Source organism: Salvia splendens, chromosome 10 (assembly GCF_004379255.2).
Source record: "Salvia splendens isolate huo1 chromosome 10, SspV2, whole genome shotgun sequence".
NCBI classification, from domain to species: domain Eukaryota; kingdom Viridiplantae; phylum Streptophyta; class Magnoliopsida; order Lamiales; family Lamiaceae; genus Salvia; species Salvia splendens.
The window spans coordinates 8,841,963-8,861,708 of record NC_056041.1 but is presented as its reverse complement, the minus strand read 5'-3'; the positions used below and the strand labels follow the sequence as shown (position 1 = coordinate 8,861,708).

Sequence of the window (19,746 nt, the reverse complement as noted above, 5' to 3'; positions counted from 1 at the left end):
TAAAAATAAAGAAAAAGGAAAAGAGAATTTAATTATCACCATGAGTTTGAGTCTAGGGTCCTCTTATATTGCTTATAGCATCATAATCCAAAATCAAGATAAATCTCCACCCTTAGATTTTAAAATGAGTGGATGAGATTAAATCTTACAAATCTCAATAAATAGTAGACAAAATATCAACAAAATTGTAAGATCGTCATTCTGTTATCATATCATAATTTTTTGTGTTTTTTTATATCAACATAGTGTATTACAAATATCAACACAATGACATGAGTATTTCAACACAAGTACACGAAAATATCAACCTAGTTTTATTGAGATTTCACATGCATTATATTGAGATTTTGTCTCCATTATATTGAGATTTTTTGATGTATTTGTTGATAAAAAAATATGCTTATTAATATATAAGAAAACTGAAATAAAAAATCATCAAATATCATCATCCGAATGTCGTCGGAACATATGCAATTGAGATCTCGTTAGAATCCTTATAAAATTACCTTTAAATTGATATATTTTTTGCGAAAAAATTTAAATTGAGAGAATTACGTAAATTTAAAATTTTGGGATTTTTTTAATAAGAGAGAATTGACATTAATACCATTTACTTTTATTTAATACTATTTAAAATATAATCCACTTGGCATTATATTAACCACTAAATCTACTAAATCTCCTATCTCCTAATCTAATAGTTAAAAATTTATCTTAATTTTGAATTACTAATTAGTTAGCACGAGGGTATATATGAGATTCATACATAAATCATAAGGCCGAACCAGAAAAATTAATACGTATACATAAAAAACAAGAATAGCTAAATTATACTCCACACATTAAAGAAAACTTTGTTAATACTATCAAAATTTCAAAATAGAATTAAAATATAGTAGTATTATAAGACCAACATTCCACGTTCCACCAAACCCCAAAAACTAGATACAGAAGCGTGAATGCACACAATCAAACAGGCCTCGCCTAGGAAAATAAAATTTACTACTAGTATAATTTAATTATTCTAAGCCAAACATTTATTCATAGTCACCTATAATATTAATTTAGGAAAAAATTCATGGGGCTCTGCGATAAACCCCCACGCCCACTGTCACATGTTTTTACATTCCTATTTTCCCAGCCAATTGGGTTCGAGGCTAGTCCCCCACGCGGCTTATTAATTTTGTTCTAAATTAATACTTGTATATATTTATCTTTCCCCATAGTTAATGATCGTCTGTATTAGTGCGTAGAGCAGGAAGCAGAAAAAATTCTAAGTGGAACTTAAATTTTCGAATTTGTTTATGAGATTTCAAAAAGAAAATTTTCTTACTATTTTAACCCATAACATTTACCCCTACCTGCGTCTACTAGTGTTTATCGTATGATACTGTTCGTTTTGAGCTTTAATCTACTTTTAATGTTTCCATAGACAAGGAGATACTCAAATGTAGATATAATGATATTGCATGTGTTATGAAGTTTGAAGTGTCTATCATTTTTACGCTATTCTTTGAGTTTTCTTTTACGCATAGTATACAAATTGACGAATATAATTTGATAGATTGAAATTGGACTATACTCTTACCCAATTTTATTGATTCATGTATTGTAACGAGTTTTTAGGACATTATCTTGTATTATTGCAATGGATATTTCAATCTAAGCCTAACTATAGATAATAACATGCAGATTCCCATCGAACATTATTTCTACAATTACACACACAAACACTAATTGTACATTGGTTTTATGCTATACTTCTAAAGTGTATCTCGGCCGATATATTTTTATATAAGCTCTCCTTAGGTGCTTAGTTATATTAAAATGTTAGATATTGTAATGACTAATGCTTATTAATAACACTATATCAAATGAAACATAAAACTAAAATATAGTAGAGGGGTTCCATGTGACGTTCAAACTTCATTTGGCACACACAAAACACATCGATATCCCTTTTTGTTAGTCGCATTCTATATTCAAGAATTTAGGTATATGGCATTGTTTCGTATTGATTTATGCATCATAAATGCTATGATAAATTATAGCATGATAATTGCTTGGTCAATAGCAGAGCTTACAAGCAAATTATCATACTCCAGTATAGGTTGTGGTCCGAATTTATCTAATTTTAAATCAATTATCAATTTCTATAAATACGAGACGTTTCACTTTCAATTTATACCTGTATCCTCCATTTTTAATTATATAGTATTATTTTAATTTTAATTTTAGAACTTGTTATTTTTGAATTTTAATGTTAGTATTATATTCTCTTTGTCTACCAATATAAGAGCATCTGCAATGGCGGACTTCCGCGCGGATGTCAGATTGGCGTGCGCGGGACGTCCGCCATTGAGCAACTGTTCAACAGATACGGACGTCCGATACGGACACCGCATGTCCGCGCCTTTTTGCTAACGTTCGTCGCGACGTCCGCCATTGGGTTGACTCCCACGGACGTCGGAGCGGAATTCCCCAGATGCCCGGTATGATGATGCCGGGGATGATGCAGGGGTCGCCGGCGGGTGCGGGCGGAGTAGGCAGGGGGTCCCCCAATCACCGGTGGACGTCTACCGACCCTACATGGATTTACTGTCACCGGACAACCCGGCGAGTACTCCTGTCGAGACCAGTTCACTGGCCTCGACACGTTCTCGCTAGAGGAGTTGGGGTTGTCTCCGATCCGGGATTTTCCCACCGACGCGCTGACGCCCACGGGGAGAAGGGGGAAGGGGAAAGGGGAGGGGAAGGGGACGGGACACTACATCATCTGCGGCGGTGTACGATGGTGGGTCGGGGGCCGCTGAGGTGGGGGAGGGGTCCAGCGGGAACAAGAGGACCATCTGGAGCATGGAGGAGTGCATTGCGCTGGCGAAGGCGTGGATCAGTGTAGTGGAGGATCCATACGTCGGGGCGAACCAGCACATCGACAGGATGTGGTGGCGCATTAGCCAAAGCTACCTCCAGTTCAAACCGGCAGGGGGGAAGCCTTACAACGGCGAACAATGCCGGAAACAGTGGGAGCGGCTGAGGAGGCAGCTCAGCCGCTTTGCCGGCCTTTACACGACCTGTCTCCGCATGGCGTCCAGCGGCATGCCCGCCGAGGACGTGAAGCTTGCCGCGCACCAGCAGTACATCGATCCTTCAAAGGGGTTCAGGGAATTCAAGTATTGGGATGTCTATCTTGTGGTGCAGGATTCAGCCAAGTTCACTGCGGGCGTTGAATCTGGCTGGCCGAAGCGAACGAGGATCAGCGCCTCCGGGGAGTATAGTAGCAGTTCTGGTTCCTACGAGCTCCCCCCGCCGAGGCAGAGTTCCCCACACCCTCAACGTCGAACAGCCGCCGTCACCCGGTTGGGCAAAATGCCGTGGCGGGGACTCCGGGAGGAAGCGACAGCGGATCCGCCGAGGCCTAATCGGCAGCACCCACCCAAAACGATCCCGAAAACCCCTCATTCACCCGCATCGCGGCACATGAAACCTTGTTACGTGCGATGGTTGAATGGCGTCAAACGACCGACCCCCATTACAAGCGGAAGCTTAAACCCCTCCTCAACAGTATGCAGCGCGATTGGGGTTCGACGAGATGTCGGATAGTAACGGCGAGGGGGGTGGCGGCGACGACGAGGGTACCGGAGGCGGGGAATCCGAGGAGTGAGAAGGCGATTTTTTTATATTTATGTAATTTTTTAATGTATTTTTTAATTAAGTATGTTTTTTTAAATAAAGTGTTCTCATTTTCTCCATATTTGTGTCGAAATTTTACTTCTGTAATTTGCTTAATTCCGTGAATTGTTAAATTGGTGAATTTGTGAATTTTTTTAATATGGGAAGTTCGTCGGGATGTCCTTGGGGATGTCCGCCACTGTGCAGTGGGATGTCCGTATGACGTGGCATCCGCAGTGGGAAGTCCGTATGACATGGCAGGATGTGTTTTTGGGATGACCCCAGGGATGTCCGTCGGGACATTTGCACCACTGCGGATGCCCTAAGGCTTGATAGGTATGGATTTTATTGATTGACGGAGGAAAATAGCAAAATATGAAATTTTAGTGGATGTAAGATGATTTTTTCTGAATTGAATAATAAAATAAAACATGTTAGTAAAATTAAGTATATTGGCAATGGTACGAGTAGAATTTTAATTAGAAATGATGTAGAGTTGGGGTATGAGAGTGTCCACAGTGGGGGAGCCGCGGCACGGGGCTCGGGTGCGCGGCCCCCATTGCAGAGAGCCACGAATCGCGGCTGAGGGCCGAGAGCCACGAGAGAGCCGCGGCCTTCACGCGGCTGAGCCGTGTGAGCCGCGGCCCACCACTGCAAGGAGCCACGAAACGGCGGCTGGGCCGTGAAATTTTAATTTTCGAAAATTCTTTTATAAATCCTACCATTTCCATTTCCATTTTTTCCACTCCATTTTACACTTGAACACTTCAAAACCCTAATTAAAATCCTACCAAAGATGCAAGGTGGAGATGGTGATTCCCCGGGGTAAGGAGACTCGGGATACGATAACTTCCTAAATCAGATGTGGAGTCCACAATCGCCGCAATACCGGGTTCAGTCATCCTCCCATCAGCAGAGGAACGTGGTTCGCCAACAATCGGGGTTCGGTGACTACCGGCCGAATATAAACGCGATCAACAACCCGTCTCAGCACTTCCAATCCTCCCAATTCCAATACACCCAGTCTCTTCTGTCTAAATCTGATAGATTCACATGGGAACAGTTGATGGGTACACCGAAGACCCCGACATCCGATAGTGTGGAGGTGGAAGCCCCTACTGGGGGTGGCCGAGGCCGAAATGGCGGCGGCGGTGGAAGGCGAGGCGGAGACGGAGAGCAGGGGCCCGGCGTCGGCCGCGGCGGAGACAGAGAGCAGTGGCCCGGCAGAAGCGGAAGCGGGCTGAGCGGTGGTGCTCGGCGGAGGGTCCCGTACAACGACGATGAATCCCTTGCTGTTGCGCGGGCCTGGGAGGCGGTCACGACGAATCCGGTCATCGGTACGGATCAGACCGACGTTTGCTTTTGGAGGCGCTTCCTGACGGTGTACCACGGCTTCAAACCAGCAGACAGTGCCGAGCGTGATGAAGGCTAGATCCGGAAGAAGTTCGGCCGGATCAGTAGAGCTGTGAAGAGGTTCAGTAGCATTTACGAGAGATAACTCCAGAATGCCGAAAGCGGCCGCAGCGAAGCCGGCGTACGGGCGTTATCGTATCAGTTGTTTAATACTGAAGAGTGGCCCAAGTTCACCTACTGGAATGAATATATGCTTCTCCGAGACTCCCTTCAATTCAAGGCGATCTGCGATGATGAGACCGGTCCTACTGGGAAGCGGACAAAACTCCGTGCCGACGGCACCTACAGTAGTGGTAGCGACTCACGTGCATTCGACCTGAATGACGATGTGTTGGAGGAGCCCCCCTCGACAATGTCGAGGCGCCAACGCCCGCACGGCCAACAAGCCGCCATCCGGGAAGCTAGAACCTCATCCCAAGTCTCTGTTGCGAGCGCGTCAGCACCGCGCCCATCACCGACCGCGGCGTTGGCTCAAACACTGGAGGTGCAGATGATGAAGCATCTTGGGGATAACTTGTCCTTGTACGAGAAGTCGACAGACCCTCTCACCAAGAAGATGTGCTACGACCTCATTCTTAGATTGAGGTCGAAGTTGGGGTGGGCCGATGGGTCGGAGATGGGCGGAGCAACCGGCAGTGGGGGCGGCGGCAACGAAGGTGGTGATGAAGATGTGCCGAATTCCGATAATGCCACCAAGTAGGAAGGGTGGCGTCTTTTTGTGTAGTGTTTTTTAAAAATTTTCGTTGTATAACTTTTTTCTATCTATAATACGACAAAAATTTGTCTTTAATTCGCTTTTTTATTAAATTATGTTTATTTTTCAAATTATTAGGCTAATTAAATTTATTGTAGTTAAATTAAAAAATATAATTAAAAAAAGAACAAATTAAATTTTTTTTTTGGAGAGGACCCACATTTGGTAGCCCTTGTTGTTTTTGTTTATTTACCATTGTGAAGGATCATGGAGAGCCACATTTCATGGCCGTGTCAACTTTGATGGCCTTCAAGGGCTACCATTGTGGACACTTTGGACATAGCCTAAAATCCGTACGGTTAAAAGGTGAACCGGCTACAATTTATTTCTTCGTGCCACCTCGGCATGTATAATATTTAAAAACTCTAAAAAGCTCACTTTTTATGCGCAATTGCACAGGGATTGTCACAATCAGTCACACGCCATCAAAAGCTCAGGAAAAAAAATGAGTTTTTCAAAGCATACACCACTTATTAACGTCGGGAATTCACACAGTAGAAGAGAGAGTTTGAAGCTAGCAATCAACTCTCAACGAACACCTATCTATCTATCCATCTATATATATATATATATATATATACTCCTAACTAAATGAAAGAAAAGCCAACAGCTCCAGACAAAACCGTACATACCACCCTCACCAACTCTTCATCCAATACTCATTCCCTTGCGATCCGCCACCACCACTCTCTCTTTGACATTGTTTCTTAATGAGATTGAGAAGACTACTAGCATGCCTTACAAAAACCCATTCCCTTTCTTCCAACACCATCTCCATGTCCAGCCCCCAAAAAATCGTGGTCGTCATGGGCCCCACCGGCTGCGGCAAGACCAAGCTCTCCATCGACCTCCTCTCCCGCTTCTTCCCCTCCTCCGAAATCATCAACTCCGACAAAATCCAAGCCTACCGCGGCCTCGACATCACCACCAACAAAATCCCCCTCTCCGACCGCAGAAACATCCGCCACCACCTCCTCGGCCACTTCACCCCCTCCGATTCCCACCCCGAATTCACCCCCTCCGACTTCCGCTCCGCCGCCTCCGCCGCCATCTCCGACATCCTCTCCCGCCGCCGCATCCCCTTCCTCGTCGGCGGCTCCAATTCCCTAATCTACGCATTGATCTCTAACAAATTCGACCCGGACACCGACGTCTTCTCCTCCTCCTCCTCCTCCGCCTTCTGCCGGGAGCAGCGCTACCATTGCTGCTTCCTCCACGTCGACGTCGCGCTGCCGGTGCTCAACGCCTACCTCGACAAGCGCGTCGACAACATGCTCGGCTCCGGCATGTTCGATGAGCTCAAGGCGTATTTCAGCAGCGGCGAGTCGGACTCAATGAGTCGGAGCGGGCAGAAGAAGGCAATAGGGGTCCCGGAATTCGAGGGGTATTTTCGTCGTTTCAATGAGGAGGAGGATGACGTGGAGGCGTACGAGGGGGCGGTGGGGGCCATCAAGGACAACACGTGTCAGCTGGCGAAAAGGCAGGTCGCCAAGATCCAACGGCTGAGGGAGTGCGCCGGGTGGGATCTGAAAAAGGTGGAGACCACGGCGGCGCTGACGGCCGCGCTGGAGGGGGCCAGTGGGAGGAGGGTGGCGGAGATTTGGGAGAGGCAGGTGTTGGAACCAAGCGTGAAGATTGTGAAGCAGTTCTTGATGGAGTAGGTTTTCCAGCTATTTCCAGCTCCTGTTTTTCCTCTAAATTGGAAAGTCCCCCTTTCTCTCTCTTGTTTGTTAAGAGTTTTTTTTTTTGAAGTTTTCTTGTGGTATAAGTTTTGGAATTGAGGGAGGAGGGGGCGACCAATTTCGGGGATGAGGCTGCTCTAATAGCATCTCCATCTGTGTTATTACCAAAGATTACGGACGTGGATTCAGACCCACTTTTATTACTTTTTTACTCCATACTTTTAGGCAAGAGCACAAAATCCATATCCATGCTCTTTCGTAAGGATATGTTCAAGAGTCTCACCATTCTATTATTCAATTTAAATAAAAACATTTACACAATATTAAAATGCATTAAAAATATCCGCAATACTATTACAAATTAAAAAAATTAAAAATTACATAATTAAAATCCTAAAAATTTAAAATTACATAATTAAATTCATAAAATTAAAAAACCCACTACTCGTGGCCGAATTTCGTCCAAATGTGTTTGATTAGGTCTTCTTGTAGCTCAGTGTGGGTTCGAGTATCGCGCATTGTGTTTCTTGTTTCGATCCTCTCGCCCACTGTCGTATGCACACCTCGGCGTGGGGAGACCTCGCGGTTGAGCTTCCTCGTCGTAAAAGTTAGCCACCCTTGGTCCTTCGTCAGCTATAATCATGTTGTGCAAGATAATACACGTGTACATGATGTCGGCGATATTCTTAACGTACTACAGCCGAGACGGGGCCTTCACAATGTTGAATCGGCCTTGAAGGACCTCAAAAGCTCTTTCGACGTCTTTCCGAGCAGACTCTTGACGCTGCGCAAAAAGAACTCGTCTCGCGTCTTGCGGATTGCTGAACGTCTTCACGAAAGTCTAGCACCTTAGGTAGATACCATCGGCGAGATAGTAACCCATGTAGTATGCATTTCCGTTGACGGTGAAGTCGATCGCCGGTGCTACACCATTCAAAACATCATTGAAGAGTGGTGAAGAATAGAGCACGTTCAAGTCGTTGTTGGATCCGGCAATACCGAAATATACATGTCAAATCCATAGGGGGTAGTCGGCGACCGCTTCAAGGATAAGTGTTGAGCCGCCGCCTTTGTGGCCGCTTAAGTGTTGCCCCCTCCAAGCAGTCGGACAATTCTTCCACTTCCAATGCATGCAGTCAATGCTGACAAGCATACCGGGAAAACCGTGGACTGTTTTGTAAAGACGAAGCAACCGTTGACAATCATCGCAAAAAATTTTAAGGCATAGGATTCCAGTTGACTCACCGACATGCAAATACACGTCGAAGAGGTCAGTTGTTTGCCCAGTAGCAAGTTGTCGGATGGCGCAAGTATACTTCTGCAACGCCGAGAGACTTTGCCGACCGGTTGCGTCTCTACTTGATTGAAAGTATTCAACACGGACGGACAATGTGTTGACAATATGCATAAACAACCGTTTTGACATGCGAAAACGGCGCCGAAAGTAATCTTCCGAAAACCGCGGCTGGTCGGCAACGAGCCTCTCGTTGGCTCCCTCCCGGTCACGAGGGATGTAGCGGCGAATTGATCTAGTTGGTCGAGGAGGAGGGGCGGGGGTAGTGGCGGTGACATAGGCTTCATAGGCGGCACAATATTGTTCATAGTATTCTTGTTCTTCGCGCTCCGCTTCCGCCATGATATCGGTGAAATCCATTTGAGAGTGTTTGAGTGAGAGATGAAGATGTAGATGAGTTGTATGAAAAAATATGAATGAGAGATGATTTGATGTGAAAAATGAATGATGAATGTGTGTATTTATAGATGATTTTGGGAATAAAAAAATTATTAAAAAAAAATCAGAAAAATGGTAATAAAACGGTCATATTTTTGGGAATCTGAATTTTTTTAGTATTATTTTCGATTTTAAAAAATGAATTTCCAACGGATAATCCATTGGCCAATAGAAACGCGTCACGTAGCCTGCTCAGCGGCACAGACGTGCTCGATGCATCGAGCAGCGCCGTGCCAGCGGCAGGAGTGCAGCACCGGCGACAGCGGTGCCACGCCAGTGGTACGGACGTTGTCCGTCCCAGCGAGCACTGCTGCGGATGCTCTAAATGTGAATAGGGAGAGAAGAGGGGCTGGTGGTTGTACATTCTGCTAATTGCTACTAACTCATAAATACAAACAAAAACCAGTCAAGCAAAAAATTGTATGCTTCTCCTTGTGTTCAATCCATTTTTACTCATTTTGTTCGTACCAATAATTTCCACTATTTACTGAAATCTAGCAACATAGCTAGACTGAGAGTTTGAATCCTAGGTTTCATGTCATCGAAAACCAACAAAAAATCATTTTTTGACCTTTAATCATTTTTTGGGGGAAAGCGACACCTATGGAGCTTGGGCTTTGAATGCATTAATTTGATCAAACCTGACCTGCCATTTCATGTATAGTGTCCTTCTATACAATACTAGACTGATTATTATATCCATTTTAATCTATTTAAATATGCTATGCTCGGTTTGTGGTAGATACATTGGCGGACTCATTGAATTTTATACCGGAGGTTCCAAACTACATAACACCATAAAAATAAGAAATACAAAGAAAATAAACAAGAAAAATAGAAATAAAAACTACTTCCTTGGCTGGAGTCGAATTCAGGCCAAGAAGAGGCAAAGCTTTTAAAACCAACAACACTGTCACTTGAACTAAGGCCATCCACAACGCTGTTCCTATACCGTTCCTATACCGTTCCTTAAACCACTATTTGAGGGCCCCACTGTACTTTTTTACTCCATTCCTTAACTAAGGAACGGAACCTGCAACCCTCCGTTCCTTAACCGTTCCTTAACCGTTCCTTAAATTACTATTCATTCTATTTCAATTTTTATTTTTATTTCCAACTAAATTAAATTAAATAAACACACTTTATTAAAAAACAAACATACTTTATTAAAAAACAAACATACTTTATTAAAAAACACACAATATTAAAAAAAATTACAACTTAAACTTAAAAAAATTAAAAAAAACACACAATTCAAATCCTAAAAAAATAAAAAACACACAATAAAAAACACACAATTAAACGTGGGAAAATAAAAAAACTACTCCGCCGGCGAATCATCCTCCGGAGGCGGTCGAGGTTTAGGGGGAGGGGGAAGACCAAGTAGTCCTGCCATATGCACAATTCCGTTCCACCAGGCCGTGTATTGGGCGTACGAGAAGCGGGAAGTGTCCGCCATTGTGGCGGTTATGTACGCCACCATAAGTGTGTTCGAGCCTCCTTGTGAGCCCGATCCCGAGGCCGACTGGCTTGATTCTCCTCGGCCCTTCCTCGCTCTAGCCGCTTTCGCCGCCTTCGTCCCTTGCGGACGACGGCGCCCACGGCTAGATCCCTCGTACTCGGCGGCCGTAACCCCAACCTCCTGCGTGCCACGATCACTGGGCGCATCGGTGTCACCAGACGAGTACTGGCCGCTCGTCGTGTGCTTCGTCCGCTTTGAGGTTGATCCCGAGCTGGAGCGTAGGCATCCACATCGAAAGTGGGTGGTTGGTACCCACCCGGCGTCGCCGACCCCTGCGTGCCCGGCGTCGATGACCCAGAACCACCAAGTGTGTTGTACATGGTCTCCCAATCGCCGAACGCGTTGAGATCCCACCCTCCGGCGCCGCCACCACCGTAATTGCCGTCGCCGGACATTTTTTGAAGAGATAGAATATGAAAATTGGAGAGAAATTGATGTTGATGTAGGAAGAATAGATGTGTAGTTGTGTATAAAATGAATGAATTATGTGTATTTATAGAATAAGAAAATAAAAATAAAAATTAAAAAAATTAAGAAAAAGTTAAAAAAAACGGTAATGTTACCGTTTAAATTTTTTTTTTTTTTTTTAAAATTCGATTTTTATATAAAAAATAATAATTATTGCGTCATTGCTGACGTGTCCCACTCGCGGGCCGGCGAGTGGGAAGCACGCACGCACGGGGATCGGCCACGTCGCCCAGGCGCGTGGCGGCTTGTTCCGTGCCGCGTTACGTGCCGTCGGCACCCGGCACGGAATGGGAACGGGACGGGAGCGGAATGCAGCACCGCAACGCGTTCCGCGGCGAAACCGTTCCGGCGGAACGGCACGCGGAACGCCGGCGGCACGCGTTGCGGGTGCTCTAATGCTTCAATTACTATTATTTGTATATAATATATCTAATCCCACTTGAACTAATACTTCAATTACTAATTTTTGTATATAATATATCTACATAATTAGAAAATTTGTGGGGGTTCCAGTGTCCCCCACCCTAACATGTAAGTCCGCCTCTGGGTTTAGATAGCATATTAAAATATATCTTAGTATTATTAATAAAATCATACTCCTTAATTGAATATGTTGAGAAAAGGTTGTGAGCAATTATCTATAGATGAATTTTAAAATTGATTTTAATTTTATGCCTAATTAAATTTGAGAGTGATACTACTAAACAGTCAGCCACAACAATGTTGCGGCTACCTACACACTTATTTTATTTTATTTTTAATTTTTTTATTTTATTGGTACTCCATAATTTAAAGCTGAAGTATGCTAGCAATAATAATATTTCTAATCTAAAAATATGATGGATTAAACTCAATAGCCATATACTACACCGTTTTAAACAAATAATAACCATATTTCTCTATTTTCTTCTGTTTACTAAAGTTAGTACTATTTGTTTATATGATAAATTTCTCGTTCTAATAATATGAGTTCCATTTTGATTTTTCAACCATTTGCATTATAACAATCAGCCCTATTTGTAAACACATTTGGACATTAAAATGTACGTCTAAATCTCTATCAACAACTCTGTAGTAAATTGGATCATCATAACAAAACTCAGCGTTCAATACATATAGATATAATCACAGTCTTCCATTTATCTGTTTTTAGTACTTTTGTTTCCTAGATAATACATATAAGGCCATCCACTACGCTTGCCGCCGCCAGCCCGTGTTCCGTTCCGGAGGGACGGTTCCATCGCTGGACGCGTTGCAGCGGTGCGTGCCGTCCCCAACGGTGCGAGCTCCCGATGCATGCGTGACGCCCTCTCGCTGGCCCCCGAGTGGGCGTTGTCACGGATGACGCAATAATTCATTTTTTTTAAAATTCGAATTTTAATAAAAAAAATTCAAACGGTAATGTTACCGTTTTGTTTTAGCCGTTTTTCAATTTTTTTAAAATTTTTTTTTATTTCTTTACTCTATGAATACTCCAATTTATACTCATTTCACACACAAAACACACATCTATTCCTCTCAAATCCTCTCTATATCCACTCCAATTTCCATCTCAAATCAACTCAAACTAATGGATCATTTTGAGCAAATGCGTCAAATAATGGAACAATCACATGAAGAAGATCGACGTCAGGAGGCGGAGGAAGCCGCACTGCCCCAACGACACTCCCGGACGTACATCCATCGTAACCGGGAGGAAGCCGCCGAAAGGTTAGTACGCGACTACTTCTGCGATAACCCGATTTGGGGAGATACCTACTTTCGTCCCCATTTCCGCATGAGTAAACCGCTATTTCTCCACATCGCGAATACTTTGGCGGCCCGGGAAGAGTTATACCGAGAAGGGTTCGACGCGGTCGGCCGTCCCAGCCACACGACGTTGCAGAAATGTTCTGCAGCAATCCGTCAGCTTGCGACTGGACAAACGACCGACATGTTCGACGAATACCTCCACATCGGAGACACCACTGGGCGCACGTGCTTGCTCAAATTCTGCAAAGGCATCCGGGCAGCCTTCACCGACGAATTTCTCCGGAGGCCAAGCACGACCGATTGTCAGTTCCTCCTCGATCTGCACGAACAAGTGCACAGATTCCCTGGGATGCTTGGCAGTGTCGATTGCATGCACTGGCAATGGAAGAATTGTCCGGTGGCGTGGAGGGGGTCCTACACGAGCGGCCACAAAGGCACCCACCCAACCGTTGTACTCGAGGCCGTTGCGGACTACCGACTTTGGATCTGGCACGCGTACTTCGGGGTCCCTGGCTCGAACAACGACGTCAACGTGCTCCACCAGTCCGACCTCTTTACCGAAGTTTTGGATGGTAAAGCGCCGGCCATCAACTTCGTCGCCAACAACCGGCTGTATAAAATGGGGTACTATCTCGCCGACGGCATCTACCAGAAGTGGCCGACCTTCGTGAAGACGTGCAGCAGGCCTGCGAACCCAAAGCGGGCTCTTTTTGCGCAGAAGCAGGAGGCTGCTCGCAAGGATGTGGAGAGGGCGTTCGGTGTTCTCCAAGCGCGCTTCAACATCATCAAAGCCCCGGCTCGTTTGTGGTTCATGGAGAGCATGGTTGATATCATGTATACGTGCATAATCTTGCACAACATGATTGTCCAAGACGAAGGACCCGAGGCGGGAAATTGGTTCGACCCCGAATCCCCCGGAAGCTCAACCGCAAGTAGTCCGCCGCGAAGTGGAGCACATCCGTCTATACAAGCACGGTTGTCTATTCGGGCAAGGCCACGCGACTCTAGCGCCCACGCCCAACTCCAAGAGGATCTAATTGAGCACATTTGGGAAAACTTTGGCGGAGAAAATTAAATTATGTCATTTTATTTTTTTAGGATTTTAATTATGTCTTTTTTCTATTTTTTTGAATTTTAAATTGTAATGTTGTTTTAATTTTAATGAAGTATGCTTTTTAAATTGAATTTGTTGAAAAAAATAAAAAAATAAAATTAAATGAATAGTAATTTAAGGGACGGTTAAGAGACGATTAAGGGACGGAGCGTTGCAGGTTCCGTCCCTTAGCTAAAGGATGGAGTAAAAAAGTACAATGAGGTCCTCCTCAAATAGTAGTTTAAGGGAAAGTAGAGACAGCGTATAGTGAATGTTCTAAACATTAATTTTTATTAGGTGCGTAATCCTATAAAAGGTGGTCCTATTCCATCCTAATATGCAAACACTGCCTGCCTCCTTTCACTTCTTCCCCTGCTCTGTAAAACAAGCTCCCAAAATCATGCTCTTCTTCCTTGTCACATCATCATCCTCCCACTTGTTTCTTATTCAATATTAATAACGCCCACGTCCTTGAAAATTCTTTAATTCTATATCATTTTGGAATATTGTATACAGTTTAAGAGCACCCGCAACGCGGGCCGCCAGCGTTCCACGTACCGTTCCGCTGGAAAGGTTTCGCCGCGGAACGCATTGCGGCGCATGGTTTCGTCGCGGTTCGGTTCCCATTCCGTGCCGGGTGCCGACGGAACGAAACGCGGCACGGTCTGTGCCGCCACGCGCTTCGGCGACGTGGCGCTCCCCGCGGCGTGCATGAGTCCCACTCGCCGGCCCGCGAGTGGGACACGTCACCTGCTGACGCAATAATTATTTTTAAAAAAAATTGATTTTTGAAATTTTTTTTATAACGGTAATATTACCGTTTTTTTAACTTTTTTTTATTTTTTTATTTTTATTTTTATTTTCTTATTCTATAAATACTCCTACTTCATTCTCATTTCACACACAACCAACATCATTTCCTCTCCAATTTTCATATTCAGTCTCTACACAAAATGTCCGGCGACGGCAACTACGGCAGTGACGGCTCCGGTGGGTGGGATCTCAACGCGTTCGGCGATTGGCAGACCATGTACAACACACTTGGTGGTTCCGGGTCGTCGACGCCGGGCACCCAGGGGTCGGCGACGCCGGGTGGGTACCAACCACCCACTTTCGATGTGGATGCCTACGCACGACCACCCGACTCGCGGCTTTCTCAGGTCCCAGATTCGGGAGAATATCCCCGTTGAACCCACCAAGGGAGGAGGCCGAGGCGGTGAAAGCTCCATGGCTGCGTCTGAGGCGGCCGATGAGGCGGAGGAGGAGGAACCGGAGGATCTGGGCCGACATCCGTACAGCAACGAAGAAACAAAGGCGGTGTACACCGCCTGGCTCACCGTCTCGTACGATCCCATCGTCGGGAATCAACAAGCCGCCAAGTGCTTCTGGGAAAAGGTCCGCGATGTCTACCACCAGACTAAGCCGAAAGGGGTCCGGAAGCGCAAATATACAATGCTCCGTGCTCACTTTGGCCGAGTCGACGTACAGGTCAAAAAATTTTGCGGCATCTACTCGGCCGAAGAGGCGAACTACCAAAGCGGAGCTTCGGGCGCCGACATTCTGAGGGCGGCTTTGCGCGTCTTCTACCAGGACACCGGGCTACAGTTCAAATATGTTGATATTTGGCAGCTCGTCAAGGACGAGGAAAGGTGGGCCGTCGGTGTCCGCTCGAGCTCGGGCTCAACCTCAAAGCGCACGAAGCACACGGCGACCGGCAACTACTCGTCTGGTGACACCGGTGAGGCCAGCGAGGGTGAACCGCAGGTGTTTGGGGGTAAGGGGGATCCAACGCCCGGCGAATACGGGGGATCCAGCCGTGGGCGCCGTCGGCCGCAAGGGACGAAGGCGGCGAAGGCGGCTAGAGCGAGGAAGGGCCGAGGCGAATCATGCCAGTCGGCCTCGGGATCGGGCTCGCGGGGAGGCTCGGACACACTTATGGTGGCGTACATAACCGCCACAATGGCGGACCCTTCCCGCTTCTTGTATGCCCAATTCACGGCCTGGTGGAACGGAATTGTTGCTATGGCAGCACAACTTGGCCTTCCGACTCCCCCTAAACCTCGACGGCCTCCGGAGGATGATTCGTCGGCGGAGTAATTTTTTTTATTTTCCCACGTTGAAGTGTGTGTTTTTTTTTGTTTTTTTTAAGTTTAAGTTTTAATTTTTTTAATGTTGTGTGTTTTTTAATAAAGTGTGTTTGTTTTTTATTAAAGTGTGTTTATTTAAATTGAATTGAGTTGGAAATAAAAATAAAAAATGAAATTGAATGAATAGTAATTTAAGGAACGGTTAAGGAACGGATAAGAAACGGAGGGTTGCAGGTTCCGTTCCTTAGTTAAGGAATGGAGTAAATAAGTATAGTGGACCCCTCAAATAGTGGTTTAAGGAACAGTTTAGGAACGGTATAGGAACAGCGTTGTGGATGGCCTAAGAACCAGATGGTTGGCATACAACTTTCAATTCATTTCCATTATCATTGTACTTTAGTTATGAGAAGCTATAATTCGAATTCTACATAAAACTACAAGACACTTTGAGGATATGCTGGGTAAACTGTAGATTGTTAATGCTTGCGTCCAACTATCTAATGTTTTCCGAATTTGAAATTTAATTTTCCAATTTGTCGATGAATATTGCATTTTATTTTTGAGATAATTGTCAAAATTAAAATTAGTACTATAAAAAAATAAAATATGGTATGATAACAAAATAATTTTGAGTATTAATATATCCAAACATTCATATAACAATAATTTTTGCAGTGAACCCTATATTCCACTAACTCATTCCTACTCACATTTTATTATAAAACTAATATATAAAAGTAGGATCAACAATCCACTAACTTTTTCAACTCACTTTCCATTACATTTTTTAAAACTCGTGCCGGGTCAAAGTGTGCCAATATTTCGGGGATTGAGGTAGTAGTATATTAACTTAACTCCCTTTTTTGTAGATTACTTATCTATCTTATCAAACTATCCTAATTTTCAAATTACGATATGTTTTTTTGTATATAAAATGTGAATATGATTTCGTAAATAAAATGTGACTTTATTCATAAAAATTTGTTTAGGTACTTAATGTATAGTATATATTACTACACTTTTATATGTATTAGTGATCTATAGGGCAGGACTTAAAAGTTGATCATTTTAACGCTCTCGAAGCAACATAGAATGAGTAATCATCAGAGTATTTATCTGGCAATAACAAGAGTATGATGTATTATGATGATATATTTATGATTTAATGAACAATATGATGAAGTTATGTTATCATAGAGATGAAATTAATTTTCAAAAATTAAATAGAAAAACATTTTATATATAATTTATTATAATATGATAAACACTAATTAATTTATCTTATTGCTGCTAAATCAAACAAACTATTCATGCACACTTTAAAAGTATGTACTACAAATCGAAGTTATGAGTTCGATCTCTGTCTATGTGAATGGAATAAATCATTTGACCAGTCTTACACTACTTAATGAATGCGCTGACTATTGGGACAAAGGTTTGTTGTTTAGCTCTGGACAGAAAATATAACTTATACTACAAACATACCTGACCTAAAACAGAGTAATAGTATAATAAGTCGCATATTGGTAGTAACGAATGATGAAAAGGCGCATGCCTTAAACCATGTATTTAGTCTCTAGTAATCTGGTGCCAACTTGGAACATGCTTAAACTGTCCATATAGTTTGATTTTAATCATATTTTATACACGCACGAATCCGTATATCTTAACTGTTGAATATTGATCCCAAGAAAAGAAAGACAAAAATATTTTACTAAATTATGAATTCGCGGACTAATTCATTATAATTTAAAATTGTTGTTGTCTTGATCGAATTTTAAATATAGTTGCAGTTAAACTTTTAGTTTACAATTAATAATTTTTATTTAAAAATAATGTGTAATCAAATAGTACTATGACATAGAAAGGAATGAGTCGACGCATGCGCTTTCTGCTTGTGCGCGTGATCCTATAAATACAAGCCCACATGCTTACAACAACATAATGTATTGTGTATTCTGTGTGTATATTTTATTAATATTTAATTGATCAATTAATATTTTATTAATCTACATGAATATATAATGGATAACTTGTCAGGGCAATTGATCACATTCCTCTTTCCAACACATTATGGTACAATTGTCTTATATACAGAAATAAAGCATTTAATTTATTACAGAGCACAATGAAGAGAGTTGGCATTTTCCAATTGCTCCACATTTTTTATTTTTACTTTAACTTGAACAATACAGTTTTGGGGGTCAATGATAGTTTATGTACAGTCAGCCTGAAATTTTAGCAAATATCAGTGTAAAGACTACATTCAATTTAACTTTTGTGTTGTTTGAATTTTAAAAACTTATTTAAGGCATTTATAATTCACAAACTATCTATATAAAACATTCACAATTAACAAAATAAAAGAAAATTGATAGGTCGGATTTTAAAGCTCAAAGTCTCTGCAGTTAAAAATCTAATCCTCTAATCAAAATTTCTGAATCTGTCCCTAACTATGTGATATGTTTTGTCCAATCAAAAGGACTTTAAGCTGTCCATGTGATTTATAAGGACACCCAAACACCATGTAACTTGTAAAACTCAAGAATTCGACTCTGAATATGTTTTTTCCATGTATTTTTACTACCTTTTATATTATTTCTGCTGTCTAAACTCAACAAACTCACCAAATAATTAAATTATACTCCATCTGTCCTACTTAAGATGACCACATTCTTGAGTTATACATGATTTTAGGAAGTGTTGTTAGGTGAAATAAAGTAAAGAGGAAAAATGTAGTTGAATATTTTAATGAGGAGAGATGAGAGATGATGTTATTTCCAAAATTAGAAAGTGGTCATCTTGATTGGGACAAACAAAAAAAGAAAGGTGGTCGTCTTGAATAGGACGGAGGGAGTAGCAATATATATAAAAACATACTAAAACAACAATTATGTTTATCAAACAGAGTCATAGGAAGAATAATGCCCTTGAAGGGGCAAAAGCATTAACAGCCCACAAACAGATATTCTGTAATAAAACTATGGGCCTCGATTAACTTTAGCCAAGCCTAATATAACAATTTAAGGTCCACAATTGAGTAACAAGGTTTCACAAGAAGGCTAATTTACGATAATTTAAATAAAAATCAATTGTCAATTTCTTCAAAGACCATTTCTTTCTTTTTTCTTCATATTGTTATTCAATTTCTGGGCTGTACGGCACGTTTTTAGATTGAGTAATGTAACAGCCACTCCAAGTCTCCAATATATCAACATGCAAATCGTACTAATCAATGAAATAAAATTATAATCTCTCCTTCCACAAAAAATAATCTTTCTATTTCAGCCCGTTCATAAAAGATGGTCACATCTAAAAATTGAAAGTTTATTTCAAATTATTACCTTTATATTCCTACAATTTATTACACTATTGTATTCACATACTCTCTTATCTATCATACTACTATGAATTACCCACGTTTTCTCTTCTTTTTTGTTTAATCATATTTTGTCCATTTTTTCCTTCTCTCTTACTTTACTTATTTTGTCTCCTTCGTATGCGATAATTTACCACTCATATATATTTTAAGAAAGACATTTAGTTTTCAGAATAGTCTATAAAGATATGA

General features: G+C 42.5%; 1 protein-coding gene across 1 annotated transcript; it reads left to right on the top strand.

The window, feature by feature from the left end:
- The first annotated feature begins 6,314 nt into the window (after positions 1–6,314).
- On the top strand, positions 6,315–7,807 carry LOC121751251 (adenylate isopentenyltransferase-like). Its single transcript, XM_042145964.1, has one exon. It carries the CDS (start codon positions 6,550–6,552, stop codon positions 7,498–7,500), a length of 951 nt encoding a protein of 316 aa, XP_042001898.1. The 5' UTR covers positions 6,315–6,549; the 3' UTR covers positions 7,501–7,807.
- Positions 7,808–19,746: the final 11,939 nt, after the last annotated feature.